General features: G+C 43.4%; 1 protein-coding gene across 2 annotated transcripts in view; it reads left to right on the top strand.

The window, feature by feature from the left end:
- The window catches only part of DOCK2 (dedicator of cytokinesis 2), a 677690-nt gene that overhangs the window by 273909 nt on the left and 382767 nt on the right, over nucleotides 1-21014 (top strand). For both annotated transcript variants that reach the window (XM_066591098.1, XM_066591097.1), the window contains exons 24-25: nucleotides 5445-5515; nucleotides 17286-17392. In XM_066591098.1, coding sequence (XP_066447195.1) covers nucleotides 5445-5515; nucleotides 17286-17392 — 178 coding nt within the window. The remainder of the gene's footprint in view (nucleotides 1-5444; nucleotides 5516-17285; nucleotides 17393-21014) is intronic.

Below are 21014 nucleotides of genomic sequence, written 5' to 3'. Positions count from 1 at the left end.
TGTGCTGATAGGTTGTTCAGTGGGAGGGCAGTTGTTTTTATATATTTGCCTTTAACCCTTTCCAATCCATTGTCTGACCTCTGAAGACATTATTATTTAAGGCTGTACATCTCCGATGTTGGAAGACATCTGTCGGGGTTCTCTTACTGTATATTGCCAGTCTCTCTGCTGTCGGAGTCTATCCAATGTGTCACCTCATGCAGTACTGGCTTTAGGCAGCATATAGCACCGTTGTATAACGGCAGAAAAAGAGTAAGGACCTTGGAAAACCAGGATGCAAATTGGATTGGAAAGGGTTAATTTATTCATATATATTTGTTAAGACTGCTTTACAGAATTTACGTTCTTTTTTTAACTTCATTTTATTCAAAGATGTTGCAGCGTTAGTGCAAGATACATAATTGTACATGGATTTTGCAGCATTCAATTTGTCTTTGTACACAGAAGAGCAATACGAAATATGGCAATATTATAAAGAAAGTACCACAGTTCTCCACACATTTTTTTCCTGCTTCTTCTTATAAACAGAAATTACTCTGAATTTGTTGCTATATATTTTCAATAAACAATAAACTCATTGACCTCCATGAGTGTTTTATCACTTACATGCATAGTACCCAATGAGTCTACTGCAGCTAATCCAGCTACAATGTGTGGTGCGAATTAAGCCATCATTCCCATATTTTCGAAAATTTGCCAGGACATTCTCTGTGTTTATATATTATCTTTTTCTATGGGATTACTACATCCACCAGCTTCCTTCAGCCCCTGACAGAGGGTGACTCCACAGCCATCCACTTCATAGCTACTGCCTTCCTGGTCAAAAAACAATACTTCTCTGTGAAAAATTTGGGTATGGAATGGCCATATTCCCTCTTCCATTAAACCAACCAGTGCCATCTTTGGGTCCAAAGTATAGGGAAGAGGTGGGAGTGGGGACAAAATGGTGTATAAAATTTACGTTCTTCCAGAATATTCTGCACCAAAATCTCTACTTCTAATGTGTGGATTTTGATGTGGAATGAATTTTTCTGGCAATTCCACATCAAAATCCGTATTAAGAAATGCAAATTTTGGTGCAGAATTCGGCAACGTCAAATTTCCCAATGTTCATGTGGAATAATTCAGCCTGTATGAAAACACTCTTAAACAAATGTAAAAAAATAGATACTATTGTGTGCCATCCGTTTAACGGATCATCCTATAATTTGTCATTGAGTTTTGGTTAAGATAATCCAGTTTATTGCTAAGTAGAATAACTCAAAGATCTGCACTCTCCTGTCCAGCAAAGTAAAACTGTCAAGACTGGAAAGCAGACAGACGCATGCATTTTTGGCATCTGTTTTTTTTGTAGAAGTCTGTGTTTAGGATTAAATGCATACATTTTATAGCGGTTTGGTTTAGAGACATCTGCATTTAACTGAAACAAGAAATGATTGGAACTCCTTTGCAGAATATATTGAAGGGTATCTCAAAAAGGCCTCTCCGGGACTGTTAATAAATAAATGATCTATCCTTAGAAACAACTGATCGAGTTGATCTTCGGAGGTTCTCCACTCAGGACCCCTGCCAATCAGCTGGCGGGCCCGCTGTCGGTGTGAATAGTGCTGGAACTGATAGCGCTGTCAACATTGCAGCAGCCTGGTTTGGTATTACATGCACAGCTACCCACTGAATTCAATGGGATCCTGAATGGTGGACCCACCCCCACCAATTAACTTTTGATGAGCTATCCTACGGATAGGTCATTCACAAAGAAAGTACCAGAGAACCCTTTAAAGGTTTACTTACTATAAATAAGAATTGCTTATAGTGTTAAAACATTCCTATGGTAGTTATTTCCTTTATTTTAGCTCAGGGAATAATTTCTAAAAGGTAACTGGACTGCCAAAGAAATGTACTACTTTCTATATTCGGCATCCCCTACATAAGCCAGGGTACCCTGTGTGATGATATAGGTTTGCTTCAGAAGCTAAGGGAGCAATTCCTATAAAGATCTTACATTGTCCTGCATACAAAACTATTTTTCTGTAGCCTGTCAATAGATTATTTTGCATCCTCTTGGTGTGCAGTTGGCCATCTTATCGTCCAAGTGCATGTTCTGAAGCCTCCTTCTAGTCTATTAATGACTTCTAGAGATAAGCGAACATACTCGTCCGAGCTTGATGCTCGTTCGAGTATTAGGGTGCTCGAGATGCTCGATACTCGAGACGAGCACCACGCGGTGCTCGTCCTGATTAAACGAGCACTGACCATTGAATTCAATGGAGCCAGCAATACAGCCGGGTCCATTGAAAGCAATGGGCTGCCGGCGAGCGCGGGATGAATTTTCAGGTAGGGCTTAAAAATATAAGTCCTTACCTGAAATTCATCCACAAATGTGTAAAAAGTAAAAAAAAAATATACTCAACTTGTCCCGGCAGAACGATGTTAGCCCATTGAATTCAATCGAGCCGGCAATACAGCCGGCTCCATTGAAAGCAATGGGCTGCCGGCGAGTGCGGAATGAATTTTCGGGAAGGGCTTAAAAATATAAGCCCTTACCTGAAAATCATCCTAAAATGTGTAAAAAGTAAAAAAAAATATATACTCACCTTGTACTTTTTACACATTTTAGAATGATTTTCAGGTAAGGGCTTATATTTTTAAGCCCTTCCCGAAAATTCATCCCTCGCTCGCCGGCAGCCCATTCCTTTCAATAGAGCCGGCTGTATTGCCGGCTCCATTGAATTCAATGGGCTAACATCGTTCTGCTGTAACAGCTGTGGCAGAGGAGAATGATCGTTATGCTGACAGTGCGGGGGGGGTCTCACTCTTGTCACTATTGTGGCTTAATAGTGAGACCTCGGAGCCCGAAATGCAGCCCTGCATGTTGCTCCTCGCCTGCTCTATCCATTTCTGTGTTTTTTACATGACTTTGGTGATTTGCTAAGATTTTCACAAATGAAAACCTTAGCGGAGCACCAGTCATATACAAAAATGCTCGAGTCGCCCATTGACTTCAATGGGGTTCGTTACTCGAAACGAACTCTCGAGCATCACTGAAAGTTCGACTCGAGTAACGAGCACTCGAACATTTTGGTGCTCGCTCATCTCTAATGACTTCCTGTATGAGTGACCGCCTTATAGACAGAGTAGAGTGTACATGGTCACTGGTAGTTGGATTTCATATACAAACGTCTTGGTGTCTCAAACAGTGCTAATCAGTTACCATATTGACATTACGTGGTACGATTTTAGTAGTTCTGCCAAAGAAATGTACAAAACCTACTCTTACTTGCACCGCGGGAGGTGGTGAGTTCTCCTTCAATGGAAGTCTTCAAACAAAGGCTGGGCAAATATCTGTCTGGGATGATTTAGTGAATCCTGGATTGAGCAGAGGGTTGGACCAGATGACCCTGGAGGTCCTTTCTAACTCTACCAGTCCACAAGTCTAGTTCTAATGTTGACTCCAAAGTGGCTCTCGACAGTGCTGCCCCATTGTCAAGCTTCTCGATGAGGCATAGTAGAGGGTGTCAGGGATCTTCACAGATATGAATATATTATAACATTTTACAACAGTTTCATATATTCTTCCGATTATATACAACATAGTGTCCAGAACCGGTTTGCCAAAGCCTGAAGCTCAAGTATTGCAGTGCGAGCTATTCTCTCCAGCCTTATTGTTAGTTTTTTTGTTCTGTGAATTACAGCGGTTTTGAAAAGCATTCACTTTTGTGTGACTTGTGTGACTAAAAATCTAGCTTGCAAAGAATTGAAAGCAATTTCTGATCCACAACAGTCCGCTTGAATGGTTTGACGCAATCCGTTCTTTTATTTAACCATTTTCTAGTAACTTTTTTTTTTTCATAATCACTGTGTGACCTTAATGAAGGAGGTGATAACTGCAAAAATGTTCTAAGAAAAATGCCTGCAACCTCTACCAACAAAGTGAAATATTGCACAAGAAAACATATTATTACTGTCTGAACAATGAAAGGATTTTTCCAACCAAAATTGAGCACACCAGAAATGTCTGCTTGACTGGTGTGATGATATAGATCATAGTAACTAATACTTTATACCAAGCTATTCAATATAATGAATAGTCAAATACAATGAAGCTGATAATGTAAGAGACAGTAGTGATTCCGTCCTGTAAGAAGGCAGCCTTAAAGCCCTTTTACATGGAACGATATCATTCCTAAAAATTGTTCATGCGAGCAAAAATGAGCGATAATCGTGCAGTGCAAACTAAGCCAACGATGGACGGCGAAAGATAAATCCTTTGCTTTCGTCATCGTTGGCTCATTCACTAATCGTTCAGTTTACATACTGATCGTTCAGTCATTCTCAGTCACTTATACAGTGAATGTCAACGACTGAACGATTTCTTGTTTGAACGAGCCAACGATGTATCGCCCTGTATAAACAGGCTGCATGAGAGCAAGTGAGCGAACTCTGACATTCAAATAATTAATCGTTTGGTGTAAATGAACCCTTAGACCACCTTCAAATGGGTGTATGCATTTTTGCGCACGCCTCAGCGCACCGTATTTGTGCTATGTACAAGGCTTTTTTTTGCGTACAGGTGTATTTTACTTTTTGCGCACTTTTGGCATATTCATTTGCAAATGGCAGACAAACGTGCTCCGATTTAAATGGCTATGTAGCGTAATGAATTCCAGATGTTCTTGTATTCACAGAATTGCGCAGTGCATTGTTCATCGCATTGCATATTGCGCACTGGCGCACTCACCATAATTTTTATGGGAACTTTTAGTGTGCAAATAAGCCGAAAGTTAGAACAAGTCGGGAAACGAGAACAAAACCCATTGAAATCAGTGGGTTCTATTCTCTGCGTATTGTGCAGATAACACGAGCTCAAATAAACCCATGTGAAGCCGCTCACAGTCTTTTTTGAACACTTATTTTCAAACAATGAGCCATGATTTGAGCATTCTGACCCTTCGTGGCATACATTTCTCATTTCTATGCCAAAACAACTGCCAAGTAGTGGGTAAGCAACATTTGTAATGCTCATTTATAAACATACACTACATAAAAGTATCACATTAGTATACAATATTTTTTTTAAAGACCTTTATTTATTTTTTATTTTTTTCAATTGTTTCATATTTCATTTCCAGTTTTTTTTTGTCTGAAATCAAAAAACATGCCATTAAGAACCATTTCAGGTTTCAAAAATGAGTGTTGTTATGAGGAAATGACAATTCTTGAGGTCTAAACAATATAAAGCTGAACTAGTTATTTGTATGAAGGAGTCATCAAGAGGAGGTTATCAAACATTTACGGTATATACGTAAGTTGCTGATTCATACATACATAATAGTGTTCTTTGTTATCGAATTTCTGGCACTACTTCATGTCAATATGGTATAAAAGAGACCAGCAGGAGAACATAAAATTGCTAATATCATTGTGTTGATTTATTGTGTTTTCAGGTTGCTGCTCTGAAATATCTACCTTCAGTTCTACAAGATGTGGAGACAGTGTTTGATGCCAGACTGCTTAGGTAACTAATAAATAAATCTTATTTACTGTCAATGTCACAGGAGTCAGTTGTAAAAGGCACTTGCTAGTTTAGCCGTCTGGTCTTCCTTTCTTGTGTAGTCTTTCAGCTCTAAAGGTTAATACATTTACCAATACAGATTATAATTAATTACTGTAATTAAAAACAACTTTTCTTGTACTAAAGTAGGAGTTCACAGATGGGTAGAAGTATATAGCAGAGTCTAGTGGTCACGTAGGCAACATTAAAGGGGTATACCCATTTTATAAATCCATGACATATTGCTAGGATCTATGTTAGGTCTGTGCAGAGCGCAAAATACGGTGGCCCTCACGGATGCCACTTGTACGTTTGACCCAGGCGATTGCTATAGTCCATGAGGGTCTAGTTTAGACATGTATTTTTACAATACTGGGGGGAAAGAAAAAAATAGGTTAGTAATGCTAACAGCAATATGGGAAAGGGAACTCTAACCCTAACCAAACTGGTGTGATGGACTCTGCCTTACGCGGGCCTACCACCTAACAAGGTTGGCCCCACATTGTCCCTAGGTGGTGACAAGGGAGGTTACAATTGACATATGTAAATAACAATAAAAGACACCAGGGACTTATCTGAAAGCATGTTGACACCAGGAGGACAAGGACTGATACAGAATTCCACCATGAAGATGAATAACTGGTGCCCTCTGAGAGGAGGACCTAGAATAAGTATACTTTCACACTAGCTGATTAGTTAGTTAAGGGAGACCCCTCCCTGTCAACCAATCAGCCCATAAACAATGGAGAGGTGTTTTTAAGTCAACACAAGGCACCAAATACATGGGCTGGGGATGACTTTTGGAACTCCACTGATCCAGAAAGAGAAGCAGCACTGAATTAGTTATGTGTCTCTTTCTAAATCTTCCCTGTACAGAGGTACTCCTAGCCACCTGGTCATGCAGGGAACTGCAGCTAGTCTTTTTCACCTGACTGGAGCTGTGCTGCAGCTCTCTGCATAGTGGGTTGCTGGGATGCCATTGTGCAAGAAAAAACTGTGCTAAACTAATGCTGAGTCCCCATCATGCTCAGGATCTGTGGAGGTCTCAGAGGTTAGCTGTTACCATGCAGGGTGGCGCTGGGCCCCGCGGCCAGCGCGCGGCGCTCCGATGTCGGCTCCGGCGTCCCGGAGCTCTGCCGTCGGGGCTCTCCCGGCGGCGTGGAGCAGCCAGCGTGCAGCGGCATGGGCGTGTCCGCCCGTAGGGTGCCGCCCGCTCTCCTCCACCTTCCATATGCAACAGTGGGAGAGTCGGCTCCTCCCACTCTCCGCCCCTGGGCGGAGGCTTTAAGTTAAAAGGCTGGCAGTGACCTGAGCTCACTGCCAGTTATTGGTTCTGCTAGCCTCTAGTCAGGTCTGTCTCAGTCTGCTCTAGTTGCTCATCAGTATCCTGTCAGTTTGCCTGTGAGCTCCATCTCCAGCCTTACTCTGCTTTGTAAGTTTTGTTGGTCTGTTCCACCTGCCTCTTCTGTCGGCACTCTGTCCCCTGTTAGTAGTTCCATCTAGGTAGTCGCCAGGTCCCTAGCCAGTGCAGGGACCGCCGCCCAGTTGTCCGCCTGGGGTTAGCCAGGGCCGAGGCAAGTAGGCAGGGACAGTGGGGTGCGGGAAGATCAGGGCACCCCACCTGGCGCTCGGGGGGCAGAGTGCCGTAACATAATAACTGGCCCTTAAAACCTGTTTGTCATGGAGGCGATCAGTTCCCTCACGAACCAGCTGCAGGCCCTGGTGCCTGTGATCCAGGATTTATCCGCCCGCATGGTGGCCCAGGAGCAGCGGGGGGTGTCGCAGAGGTCGGACGCCTCAACCAGCCCCGAACCCAAGTGCCCTCTTCCCGAGGTGTTTTCTGGGGAGAGGAACAAGTTTTTGGTTTTCCGACAGGCGTGTCGCCTGTTTTTCCTGATGCGTCCCCGTTCTTCCGGGTCGGAGGCTCAGAGGGTCGGGCTGATAATGTCCCTGCTGCGGGGCTCTGCCCAGACATGGGCCTTTTCCATCCCCGAGGGTTCCTCCTGCCTGCAGTCTGTGGACTCCTTTTTTCAGGAACTCGGGGGTATCTTCGACGAACCGGACCGAGCGGGGTTGGCGGTTTCGCGGTTGTTGGCGCTGCGGCAGGGGTTGTCTTGTGTGGAGGACTATTGCTCCAACTTCAGACGCTATGCGGGGGATATGACATGGAACAATAGCGCGCTGAAAGACGTTTTTCTACAGGGCCTCTCGGACGCAGTTAAAGACCTGTTAATTTCCCATCCCGTTCCCGGGTCCTTAAGGGAGGCTATGGAGCTAGCGGTGAAGGCAGATAGGAGGCTCAGGTCTAGGAAGCAGGACAGGCAGACCCGTAGAGTCAGGGAAGTCAGTTGCCCTGGTCCCTCTTCCTCCTTACCAGTCCCTGTCCCCGAGCCGATGGAGGTGGATCCGCTGGACCCCAAAGAGCGACGCCGGATCCGTTTGTTGCATCGTCTCTGCCTCTACTGCGGGAAAGCTGGACATCGGGTGATAACCTGCCCACTGAGGTCTCAACGCTCGCAGCCGGAACCGGCGGAAAACTCCGAGTCCTAGGCGATTGCAGGGAGGATTGCCTAGGACTTCAGGTACTTCCTAAACTTTTGGTACCGTGTCATGTTAGATTCCGGGACTTTTCCTGATCAGGGCGGGCGTTTATTGATTCTGGAGCAGCCGCCAACTTGATAAGTCTGTGTTTTGTCCGTTCTCTGATGGCGGAATTTGTGGTGCTGAAGACGCCAATTCATTTTACCAGTATTGATGCTACCCCCCTCTCTACAGGCCTGGTACGATGGAGGACCCCAAGATTACAGTTCACGGTGGGGATCCTCCACTCGGAAGAACTGTCTTTCCTGGTTATGGAAAAAATGTCGGTTGATGTGGTGCTTGGTATGCCCTGGTTGGCACTGCACAATCCCCAATTTGATTGGTCCACCCAGGAATTGACTCATTGGGGATCATCCTGTTATAATCACCTGTCTACCATAGCTGTGTGCTCCACAGATACGGTGCTCATTCCGGAGTATTTGTCAGACTTTCAGGATGTATTCTCCAAAAAACTGTCTAAGGCTCTGCCTCCTCATAGGGAGTGGGACTGTGGTATTGATCTGATTCCCGACAGTCCCATCCCTAAGGGAGCCATTTTCAATTTGTCAGGCCGTGAGCATGAAGCCCTCAAGTCCTATGTCTCGGAGGCTCTGGCCAACCGACATATCCGGCCATCCAGGTCCCCTGCTGGGGCAGGTCTCTTCTTTGTAGAGAAGAAGGACGGGACACTAAGGCCTTGTGTGGATTATCGGGCCTTGAATAAAATCACTGTGAAGAACCAGTGCTCCTTGCCCCTAATTCCTGACTTGCTGAATCAGGTGGTAGGGGCCCACTGGTTCTCCAAACTGGACTTGCGGGGGGCTTACAATTTAATTCGCATTAGAGAGGGAGATGAATGGAAGACGGCGTTCAACACCCCATTAGGACATTTTGAATGTTTGGTCATGCCTTTTGGACTTTGTAATGCCCCCGCTGTGTTTCAGGGTTTTATGAACACGGTCTTCCACGACTTCCTGGGGGTATTTCTGGTCATCTATCTTGACGACATTCTGGTGTACTCGCCTGACTGGGACTCACATGTGCAGCACCTGAGGTTGGTCCTGACCCGTTTGCGCGAGTATCAAGTTAGAGAAATGAACATTTGGTTCTAAACAAGTATCCTTCCTTGGCTATGTAATCTCACCCACGGAGATTCAGATGGAGTCTGATAAAGTAGCAGCAATCTACCAATGGGTCAGACCAGACAACCTCAAGGCTCTCCAGCGGTTCTTAGGTTCCGCAAATTCATTAGGAATTATTCAGTTATTGCTCAACCTCTGACCGACCTGACTAAGAAGGGGGCTGACTTGGGTAAGTGGTCGCCTGCAGCCCTTGAGGCCTTTAGCCGTCTAAAAAAGGCATTCACGACTGCCCCGGTGCTAATACAGCCGGACGCACTACTACCCTTTTTTATTGAGGTAGACGCGTCTGAAGTGGGGACAGGAGCAGTATTGTCGCAGGAAGTCAGTGGGAAGTCTGGGTATAGCCCATGTGCGTTCTTTTCGCGGAAGTTCAATTCCGCAGAGCGCAACTACGACGTGGGTAACCGCGAATTATTGGCTATCAAATGGGCTCTGGAAGAGTGGCGACACCATCTTGAGGGTGCTAGACACCCAATTACCGTATACACTGATCACAAGAATCTGGTATATCTCGCCAATGCGAAAAGACTCACAGCTCGTCAAGCCAGGTGGGCGTTGTTCTTCGCCAGGTTTAATTTCGTCGTGACATATATCCCAGGAGAGAAGAACGTGAAGGCGGACGCCCTGTCACAAAGTTTCGGGGTACCGGATAGTGAGACCATGACTCCCGAGAATATCTTAGCCCCCAGCGTGGTGGTGGCAGCTGTGGAGTCTAACTTCGTCCCTCAACTACAGGATGCTCAGCAGGACGTTCCTTCGGGGGTGCCGGAGGGCAGATGGTTTGTGCCAGAGACCCTACGCCCTAGAGTCATGGATGAGTCTCACTCGTCGGTTCTCGCCGGGCATCCAGGGTTCCAGGGGACCCTGGAGCTTTGTTCCAGACACTTCTGGTGGCCAGGCATGTCTCAGGAGATCCGCAACTTTGTGAGGGGTTGCTCGGTCTGTGCTCGCAATAAGAGTCGGCGGCGTCCTCCGGAGGGTCCCCTGAGACCGCTACCGGTTCCTTCCAGTTCATGGTCGCACCTATCAGTAGATTTCATCACTGACCTACCAGAATCCCAGAAGGGCACAACTATCTTAGTGGTGGTCGACCGGTTCTCAAAGATGGCACATTTTGTGGCGTTAAAAAAGCTACCCTCGGCAAAAGGGTTCACCACGATTTTTGTAAAGGAAATAATTCGCCTACATGGGGTTCCCCAAAATATTGTATCTGATCGCGGGGTTCATTTTGTGTCGCAGTTTTGGCGTGCCTTCTGCAGAAACCTGGGAACGTTGCTTTCCTTCTCTTCAGCGTTCCACCCGCAGACTAATGGTCAGACTGAGCGGAAGAACCAAGATTTAGTGCAATATTTACGGTTGTTTGCTAGCGAAAAGGCTCATCAGTGGGCAGAGTTCCTGCCGTTGGCAGAGTTTGCACTAAACAACCGCCTTTGTTCTTCCACTGGGGTGTCTCCATTTTTTTGTGTATACGGTCAGTATCCTCGCTTCCTTACAGCAGTCCCTACTCCGTCGGTCTGTCCTGCAGCTGATGTCGCCACAGATACGCTTCGGGGGGTATGGAAAGAGGTACAGAGAAACTTGGAGGCAGCGGGGGCCTGTATGCAGTTGCGTAGTGGGAAGAGTCTGTCTGTGTCTGAACCTTACAGGGTGGGACAGAAGGTATACCTGTCTTCTAAAAATCTCAAATTGCGGGTCCCGTCCTTGAAGCTGGCGCCACGTTACGTGTGGCCGTTTGCCATCACACGTGTGGTGAACCCACTCGCCTACGAGCTGGGGTTGCCAGCCACATGGAGGGTTCACAGGGTATTCCATAAGTTGCTATAGAAACCTTTTGTCCCTTCGGTGATGCCCACCTCCGGTCCCCCTCCGCCCACCCTGGTCCGGGATGAAGTTGAATACGAGGTCCAGGAGATACTGGATTCTCGTCGGTGTCGAGGAACCCTACAATATTTGGTGGCCTGGAAGGGGTTTCGACCAGAAGATCACTCCTGGGTGGCCGCACGTGATGTTCACGCTCCCGTGTTGGTACGGCGGTTCCACCGTCGTTTTTCGGATAAGCCTGGTCGAGTTTCCGGGGGCCCGGAGGTCCCCCGTCAGAGGGGGGGTAATGTTACCATGCAGGGTGGCGCTGGGTCCCGCGGCCAGCGCGCGGCGCTCCGATGTCGGCTCCGGCGTCCCGGAGCTCTGCTGTCGGGGCTCTCCCGGCGGCGCGGAGCAGCCAGCGTGCAGCGGCGTGGGCGTGACCGCCCGTAGGGTGCCGCCCGCTCTCCTCCACCTTCCATATGCAACAGTGGGAGAGTCAGCTCCTCCCACTCTCCGCCCCTGGGCGGAGGCTTTAAGTTAAAAGGCTGGCAGTGACCTGAGCTCACTGCCAGTTATTGGTTCTGCTAGCCTCTAGTCAGGTCTGTCTCAGTCTGCTCCAGTTGCTCGTCAGTATCCTGTCAGTTTGCCTGTGAGCTCCATCTCCAGCCTTACTCTGCTTTGTAAGTTTTGTTGGTCTGTTCCACCTGCCTCTTCTGTCGGCACTCTGTCCCCTGTTAGTAGTTCCATCTAGGTAGTTGCCAGGTCCCTAGCCAGCGCAGGGACCACCGCCCAGTTGTCCGCCTAGGGTTAGCCAGGTCCGAGGCAAGTAGGCTGGGACAGTGGGGTGCGGGAAGATCAGGGCACCCCACCTGGCGCTCGGGGGGCAGAGTGCCGTAACATTAGCCTCTATCTTTTATAAAGTGCTGGCATATCCTAGTTATATGCTGTGGTGTATAGTGGAGTAGGTCACCATGCCACTTTCCACCCCTCACCATTTTTCCAGGCTTGGGATTGGCACAGAGCAATGTTAGGAATGTTGTGTTTAGTTAATAAAACAATAACACAATATACGGCTGTGAAAGTTGTGCACTGAAGAAAACGGACTGGAGGTGATGTACGATGCAACACCCGATGGGATACCCGGGATGTAGGAAGTGAACAAAGATTTATTTGTGTCGACACAATTTAGTCAGAGGGAACCCTGTGTTTGCAAATCTCTGACTGAGTTATTACATTACATACAACAGTTTATATATTGAGTAGGCAGGCTTATTAAAAGCTAGCACTCATTGGTTCATCTTATCTTTTAACATCAGACAAAGAAAGACGCAAGTATATTCTACTTTCACTTATGCAAGTTTCATACAGAAAGGGGAAGAAGATACAGGGAAAGACTAAGAAAGAGAGTCAATGCGGGATTGTAGCTGCACTCTTCTTGGCGTCCAGTTACACTATGTGTATATTAGCTACAATTTGGGAGACTATAACATAGGAGAAGATTAGTTAGATAGCTCAACAGACTGTATCTACTTATACAGAAGAGAGAAAACCATGTTCTAGTCAAGTATGTTTATACCAAGGGAAATTAAGAAAAGGTAAAGTTAGTATACAGTAGCTACGTTTCATTTGGTACATACATGTGTAGTAACCAGAACAATATATAATATGCTTCAGCCTTCAAAGCTTATAAGTCCTGTTACCACATTTTCCTCCCTTTGATAGCTATCACTTGCTTATAGCCTATTGTCCAAATTTAGCCTGTGTATCACGTGCTCCATCAGTGTCTATTCATGTTTTATAGGGAGGATATACTGGATTATAGCATTTGATCTGTGAACCTTGTTCACACATGTAATAAGTAGTCTTATTCTATGTGCAACCCCCTACTGGTCCCACCTTACCCGTATAATAACTTAGGTACACTAATGTTCTTGTGATGTGTGTACCCGTTCTAGCTTCTTGTATGCATTTATCACAATTATTGGCATAAGTCCAAATTTCCTGTATGTAGAGTAATCCCACCACCAGCAACACAATCTTTAGTAGATTCTTCATTCTTCTTATTGTCTTGCAGCTGTAGCTCTCCCCTCTCAGGTGTTTGAGGAAAAAACAATGTCTCTGTGCAAAAATCACTGTCTCTGTGTGGTAAACACTGTCAGCAGGTGCCTCCCCACTTAATGGGCTTCTAGTAGGGGACAAGGTCTTTGTTTGGTCCAAGGGACTTCTGGAGGTTTTTATGGTGAGCTTCAGGGGATCTGTCGGGTGTGGTATGCAGGCACAGAGTAGGCCACTTTGACTCTAGTATGGTGGATTCAAGGTCCCATCTCATCAACTTTAACAACAGTCGGGGTAGATAGAATAATGGTGTATGGCCCCTCCCACCTTGGCTTGAGAGGCCTCTGATGCCAATCAGGTGTGTTTCCTCCATCTTCCTGTTCATCGTGATTGTAGCAAGGGTTCCAGTTACTGAGGGGAACTGGGAAAAGGGCTTGTAGCTTGACAGGACTTTCGGCATTTAGGAGAGTGGCAGCTCGCTTAGCATCAGCACCTGCTTCTCTGTTTCCCTGTGCAATGAGTGGGTCTCCCTTCTGATTTTCTTTACAGTGAATGACCCACGCCTCTTCTGACAGTTTCAAAATGAGAGAAGCATGCTTCATTTTTTAACCTGCTAAAGTGATCAAACCCTTTTCTTGGTACAGGGCCCCATGAACATGGAGAGTGAGGAAGGCATACGATGAGTCAGTGAAGATATTGACTTTCACCCTAGCTGCCAGCTCTAGGGCTCTGATAAGTGCAATTAGTTCTGCCTTTTGAGCTGAAGTTCCTTTGGGCAGCGGTTTTGCTTCTTATATGAGTAGTAGTATGTAAGTTGACCACTGCATATCCAGCATAGCGTATACTTTCATCCATGAAGCTACTACCATATGTGTACTATTCGACATCAGGAGCTTCCAGAGGTGTGTCCCATAGATCAGGATGGCTGCTAAAGACTTCATCTATCACCTCACAGAAGTTATGGTCCGGGGTTCCAGTTCTAGTGGACAATAGGGTCATTAGTCTTAGAGTGGTGCACACTTTCAACTTTAGTCTTAGGTTTTCACATAGGAGGCCTTGGTACTTGGCATGCAAGCATTTGTTAGCCAGTGATGACCTTTGGCGTCCATCAAAGTTAGGACAGAATGGGGCACCCGTACCGTAAGATCTTGACAATTTGTAAAGTACATGGAGTTTTACCTACCAGGTTCTAATATATAAAACTGTTAGACATATATGCAATGAGACATGGCTTCATTAGGAACTCCAGAAGTGTGATATGTAACAACAGTTTTATCTGCACTATCTACAAATAGTCTCAACACTGTCAATTAAGGAGTCATCAGTGGTGGATAGTAGTGAACATGTATTGATTTATTATTATACTTAAAAGCAATGGGTTGTAGATTCTAAAAGAATCCGGTCTATAAAACACATGAAAATTATACTTCAAAGCGACATGTTTTAGTTTCTAAGGGTGGCTTCACATCATTTCTTGTCGTTACCCTTTTCTGCTCCGTTCAGAGACCAGGAAAGGTGAGTGCCCCTGGTTGAATGGTTCTGACTTAAAAATGAAACAAACAACACCGAACTGTCTCAATTGACCATAATGGGGTCTGTTCGCTTTCTACTTAGCCTCCAAGCTTTTAGCCGGAAGAAAAAGTGCTGCATGCAGCAGAACCTCCGACCGAAGATTCCAACGCAGATGTGAAGCCACCCTTACCAAGTCCTTCATCAGCTCTATATAACACGTGATATTCATGTATTCTATAGACCTGATGAAGGATTTATTTTGTGTTGTTTTTAAGTGTAACATAACAAATTTCCACTACCATCAACACCAAAAACAAGTCCTACTTAGATAATAAATGGATTCACTGCTGATACTGCCATGAATGGCAAGTGACTGCTTAAGTCAATGATTGGTTGCTGCAGTCATGTGTATAATGAATGGCATGTGATTGCTACAGCAGTCAAAGGACTGGGGTGGTTGCTTTGGTTTGGGAGGCCATTTAACAGATGAGTAATTCTTATTTTACACAATTTCTTGGCCATAACAATGTTTTTAATATCCCTTTAAAGACAGAACATTGTTGTTTTTTTAATTTTTTTTAATCCATAAATCCATACACCTTCTACCTAGTGGCACCCTAAATGACCAACATTTCTGCAAATCCCTTTTCACCAGGATCTCAGTACATAGAGAGCTGATTTTCATTACCACAAGGACAAAATGATTATAAAGTACAGCTTATCAATGAGAAAAAGATTAGTCAGCTGGCACACATATACTGAGGCAAATGAGCCTTAGTATGGAGGAGGCGGGAGAGTCGCTTAAAAATTGAAAGAAGTATAATAACTCTACTGTCAAACAAAGTTATACATTCATAAACAATAAACTCCATGTTAACTTGACAATTAAAATGAAGAACATATTAAAAAATTAAATCTAATTTAACAAATCTAAAATCTAATTAAACTATGCAGACATAAAGTAATTAAATCTGTCCGGATGGTTGCAATATACCAATAAGTGTAGGACGTCTCCCGAATGCAAAACGCTTCCATTTTGTACAAGTATATACTTCACATAGCTTGTGATACAGCAAAATAATTAACACTAGCTGAGTAAATAAAATATTCATTTTTCTGTGAAAGGCATCACAACATATATAGTATCTTCATCTTTCCTTTCTTTCATGTGTGTTGACCCCAGTTTTGATGTAGGTTCAGATAACCCCATAAGCTAATAATTTAATCAGAACGGACAAGTACACCATATTTCTAGTGTCTTGATCTTATACGAAACTCTGATCTTACTTAAAGAAGATCTCAATTTTATGCAACCGTCTTTTGTGAGTAGAGTCCCTCGACAATAAGCTGATCAAAGGTTTTCCCACTTCTGGAACCACCAACAAGGGAAATTTGTCAGCAAGTGTTATATATATTAATGGACAACCCCTTTGAAGGAGAAAGGAAAGGGTAATGTCATCATAAGGTGAATGAGGAAAAGTGGGAGACAACTTCAACATAATGACCTGTAAATAATGATCGGCACAGCTGAGCCTTTTTTCCTTGTGGTGCTTTAAAGGGAAAATTTCATGTATTTGATTATAATTTTATTAGGTGAAAGCTCTATGCTCCATACTGTGATAACATGTAATTTTACAATGTAATGGTATAGCGTGTTTTACAAAGCTGCCGAGATATTCCTCTACTTGTGGCCTCTCCAGTGCTTAGTTCTCCTTTGGTATCTAGTGGTTGTAACCTGTAAACTCCACTGTTTACTGGTCAGGCATGCTCAGTATCTTTAAATTGTGTAATGCGTTTTTACAGTTGTAAATCAGCACTTGTCAGTAACTAGCAATGGGGCATTGTGGGAGATGTAGTTTTTGCACTCCCCGAAACCCATTTTAAATAATAATGTGGAAATCTGAGGATGGCTTGAAAGCAGTAGTGGTGCCGCAGGTCAGCAAAAAAGATACTGGAGTTCAGTTTGATGATTTAGCTGGATGCATGGAATAGTGGCAATAAGAGCAAATGTTGGGGAAATTTTGAAATTTTTCCCCAGATTTTGGAATACCCCTTTAAATGCCATAGCTATTTATTTTCAAATACTTTATTAGAGTGGCCATATCTGATTTACATACTTTCATCCTATACTGTCTGTATTGACAGTAGACTAGTACGTGTGTCTGACTTTTATCGGATGAAAGGAACGGGAATTGACAGAAAAAAGATTATTACCATCTCCAGAAAGTAATAAACTAAAGCCCCCTACTCTAGAGTCAAGGGAATCACTGGAGAGGTGCATACAGAGCCTTATATATAGTGTTGCTATTCTGCCTTCTATAGACCTCCTCCAGTACAAGTGGAGTTTTCAATAATTTGCTGACCTTCTAATAATAATGAGATGATTCTGCTCATTCTGTCTTATTTTACACAGTAAAGCTGACAAGCTCCGGAGAGCAGGATGCATGCTGTAGTCACCAGAATGGAGCTGAAATATTTTAAGATTTTTTAGTATGTGGATAGTAGCAAGAAAATAAAGCAAGAGCTTCTTATTTTATTAGCGTTGAGTATCTCGAAAGTCTCATCCAGAGGGAGTGTAGAGCTGAATTCATGGCATTAGCATATGTATTTATAAACATTTCACCACTCTGTTATTATTATAGCCAACTGCTCTATGAGTTCTACACATGCATCCCTCCTGAGAAGCTACAACAGCAAAAAGTACAGTCTATGAATGAAATTGTTCGGAGTAACCTCTTCAAGAAGCAAGGTAAGACGTGCAGAGTATTGAGTAATCTTCATACATATAATGACTTATTTGGTCAAAAGCAGTATAAATAATATAGTAAACAAGATACATCAAACCCTTCTGCAGTAAGAAATACTAAATCCCTAGAATTTCCTCTACAGTATATGGTGATATGTGCCAACAAAGGCTCTTCGTGGGCAGCCAATTTCTTGTGTAACCGAATATGTGCCAGCAAAAGTTGGAAATGATTTTTAAGATTCTAATAGGACCAGTCACCACTTCGGGCACATCTGTTTTAGTAAATACTTGCATCCTCCACAAAATAATGATTCTGGAGCATCTTTTCTTAGATCTCCACATTTTGCCATTCTTTTATCATCCCTACTAGAAATGTTATGAATGCATTCACAGTTGGGTGTTGCTATTCCCCTTGCTAGAGGGATGTGTCCCTCCCCACACAGTCAACTCCAATTTGATAGTGTCAGACTGTTAGGACACCCTTAACTGGCAATAAGCGGTTGTCAATTTATTCCTACATTTCGAAGAGGGATACGGAGGAACAGCATAACAATGAGATGTAATAAAAGATGCTCCAGAATTGCTACTTCATGGGGAATACAAGGATTTACTAAAACAGACATGTTTAGAGAGCAGATGGGTCCTCTTTAAGATACAATGACTTCTCCAAACTTTCAGCACTTTGCATAGTTTGTATTCTCAACAAATCAATATAAACCTTCACAGAACTTAACAAACCCCATAAGTAAGTCTTGCGGTCTGTCTGGTACTGGTGGTATCTGTAGTATGATGGATCCAACACTGTTTTGTAGCACTGTGATGTAGGTTGCCGTATCGAGGTATGTGAGCTTACACTGTTTGCACCCAGAACCTCATATTTTAAAGTCTAGTAAATATAGCATGAATACAATGTCATGCAATAAAAGTATTACATATTTGCAAACACCTGCCGGGTGTGGCTACATCTTAGCATTTTTGTGGCGCCTGGCATCATCAAGGATTTTATAAGGACGTACAAAACTCATATGGAAATAAACTCAGTTTTTGCAATAGGTGTATATACATGAGTGAATTTTCTCTGGATAGAAAATTTTCAGCTTGTTCTATTCTTTGGCGATATCACCCATTTTTATTTATGGGAGCAAAAGAAAAAAAATCACATCACACTCGCATGCAGATATGATATTATACACTCATCGTTTTACCATACGCTCATGCGAATGAGCCCTTAGTTTGCTGAGTTCTACTGATTGCTTTTTTCCTACCAAAACAATGTATGGAAGTCTTGTGTTCCACAATATCACTTATCACTGCTGGTACCTGTAATAGTAACTTCTGTCTAGCTGAGATCTGTGACAAATTGGAAAATATATTTCTTTCCTCCAAATGCTGATGCCATATTCATGTAAGCAATCTTCTGCAGGTTTTCGTCATTAATTCAGTCTAGATTTTCTTTCTTCTCTTATTATTACCTTTTTTTCGTATTCTTGCAATCATCTTAGCCTCATTCTGTAGCAGACTTAATACTCACCAGGCGCTGTGCCCTACACAGGAGTCAAGATCTTGTAGATGAAATTAGCAGTGCAGAGCTTTCTCTGGCTTATTAGATGGCCCATAAAAACAGGAACTAAAATATGATTTAACTTTTTTCTTGCCATTAATTACATTAAGTATTTCTCCATTTAATTCATAACTTCGCAATCAGGTGATAAATATCAGATGTGTCACATGATGTAATAATGTCTTGTTCTAGCATATAGATCCAGAAGTTGGCATGTGGTAGTAGAACTATGTGAAAGGCAATTTGGTATGATTAGGTGCGACCATTCTGCTATATGTATCCCTGACAATACTCTTAGCACACGTTTCTCGTATGTCATGTTGCAGACACGCTGTTTATCTGCTTCTGCTATGTTGTTTTAATTGTCTTTATATTTTTAAGAGAAGCAACAAATAAGATTCTCTTTCGGGACAGAACACTAAAGTTGAACATATCGGGGGAAATCTATACATAACGTCATAGGGTATATAAATTTACAAGGGGGTGAAAATGCAGGGCTCTTTCCCCTGGTAAAATGATGAAGAGAGAAAACCTGGTAGAATTATAAGAAAATAAATCTTGTTATTTGTATATCGCCAACTTATTCCACTGCACTTTCAGGTAATTTATTTATTACCCCCCACCAAGCTGGGTTCTCATTTTACTGACCTCGGAAGGATGGAAGGCTGAGTTAGCCTTGAGCTGGCTACTTAAACCAAGCGGGGATTGAACTCGCAACCTTCAGGTCATGAGTGAGAGCTTAGGACTGCATTTCTGCTGCATTAACCAAAGAGACTCATTATAATTATAGGGGTCTTTGGGTGCGGTTGGTAAGTATCATATAACAGAGCCAACGCTGCTATCAATTTCATTGTTCTCATCCTATGCTCAGAACAATGAGATTTGCAATAGCGGCTCCATACGTATCAGTTTTGACCTTGAATTTAGTGGCTTCAATAACATTTCTAAAATGCAAAACTGAATGGAAACACATTAATATTGACCTGGATTATTATAGTAAACATTAGTGAACTTGCAGATTTCGAAATTCAGTAATGTTATTAGGTGTGAAAATGTATTTCCCTAATTGAATAATCACTGGCAAGTGAAAAATTACACTGATTTTACATTTTAAGCCATAAAGTAGTTACATAGCATGACCTTGTGGATTGTTCCCGATATACAGTGGTTAGTTCCTACCAAAAGTAGTCCAAAGGGGACAACTGATGAAATGGTGATTGGTCACGGGAATGCAAGGCTCATTGATACATGCAGGGAACGAAGACTGGCCCATCTGGTCTGATCCCACAGAAGAGCTAATGTAGCACAACTGTTACAAGGTTAATGCTAGTTATAATATATGTCAGATAACACAATGCATTACAGCTTGCTTGGTGTGGGGCTTTGTAGCTGACTCCGATCCCCTGCCTCAGATCTGCATCATAGTGCATGGAATAAGGCAGTGTGGTCTGATAAACTACATGTGTTTTTACATCGTGTGGATGTCTTGGTGTATTGGTGTAAGCACTGCGGAATAAGTTGGCGCTATACAAATAAAGATTATTATTGTTTATCTGGTGAAGAGATGGAATCAGGATGCACTATGTGAGGAAAAAAAGCTATTTAATGTGTCAGAGCCATTTTTGTGGCATGTTGGGGAACAATCAAAATAAGATTAAAGAGGTTCTACTAAAATATAAACTTACCTCCTATACACAGCATAGGGGATAACTTTATGATTGATGGGAGTCTGATTGCTGAAACCCCCACCAATTGGTCTCCACCTATAAGTAGGTAGGTGGGTGGGTGTGTCCAGAAGAGAGAAAAGCTTCTGAGCTTTTATATTCTGAGTCCATTGTAGTTCATTATGCTCTAGCTGCTGGTCCACTGCTGAGCTCCTGCTGCTCATTTGAAGGAGCCTCGAGTATGACAGGGAAGGATGCCCTCTAGATTGACTGTTATGTCCATGTGGCACACTAAAGCACCTCGCCTAAGCGCGGATGCAAGATGGGGTCTTAATAATACTGCTAAAACTCTCATGTTTCATAGACCAATTGCACCTCACCACATAAATATGGAAGGACC

Source organism: Eleutherodactylus coqui, chromosome 2 (genome assembly GCF_035609145.1).
Source record: "Eleutherodactylus coqui strain aEleCoq1 chromosome 2, aEleCoq1.hap1, whole genome shotgun sequence".
Taxonomy (NCBI): Eukaryota; Metazoa; Chordata; class Amphibia; order Anura; family Eleutherodactylidae; genus Eleutherodactylus; species Eleutherodactylus coqui.
This window is presented reverse-complemented; position numbering and strand designations above follow the sequence as displayed.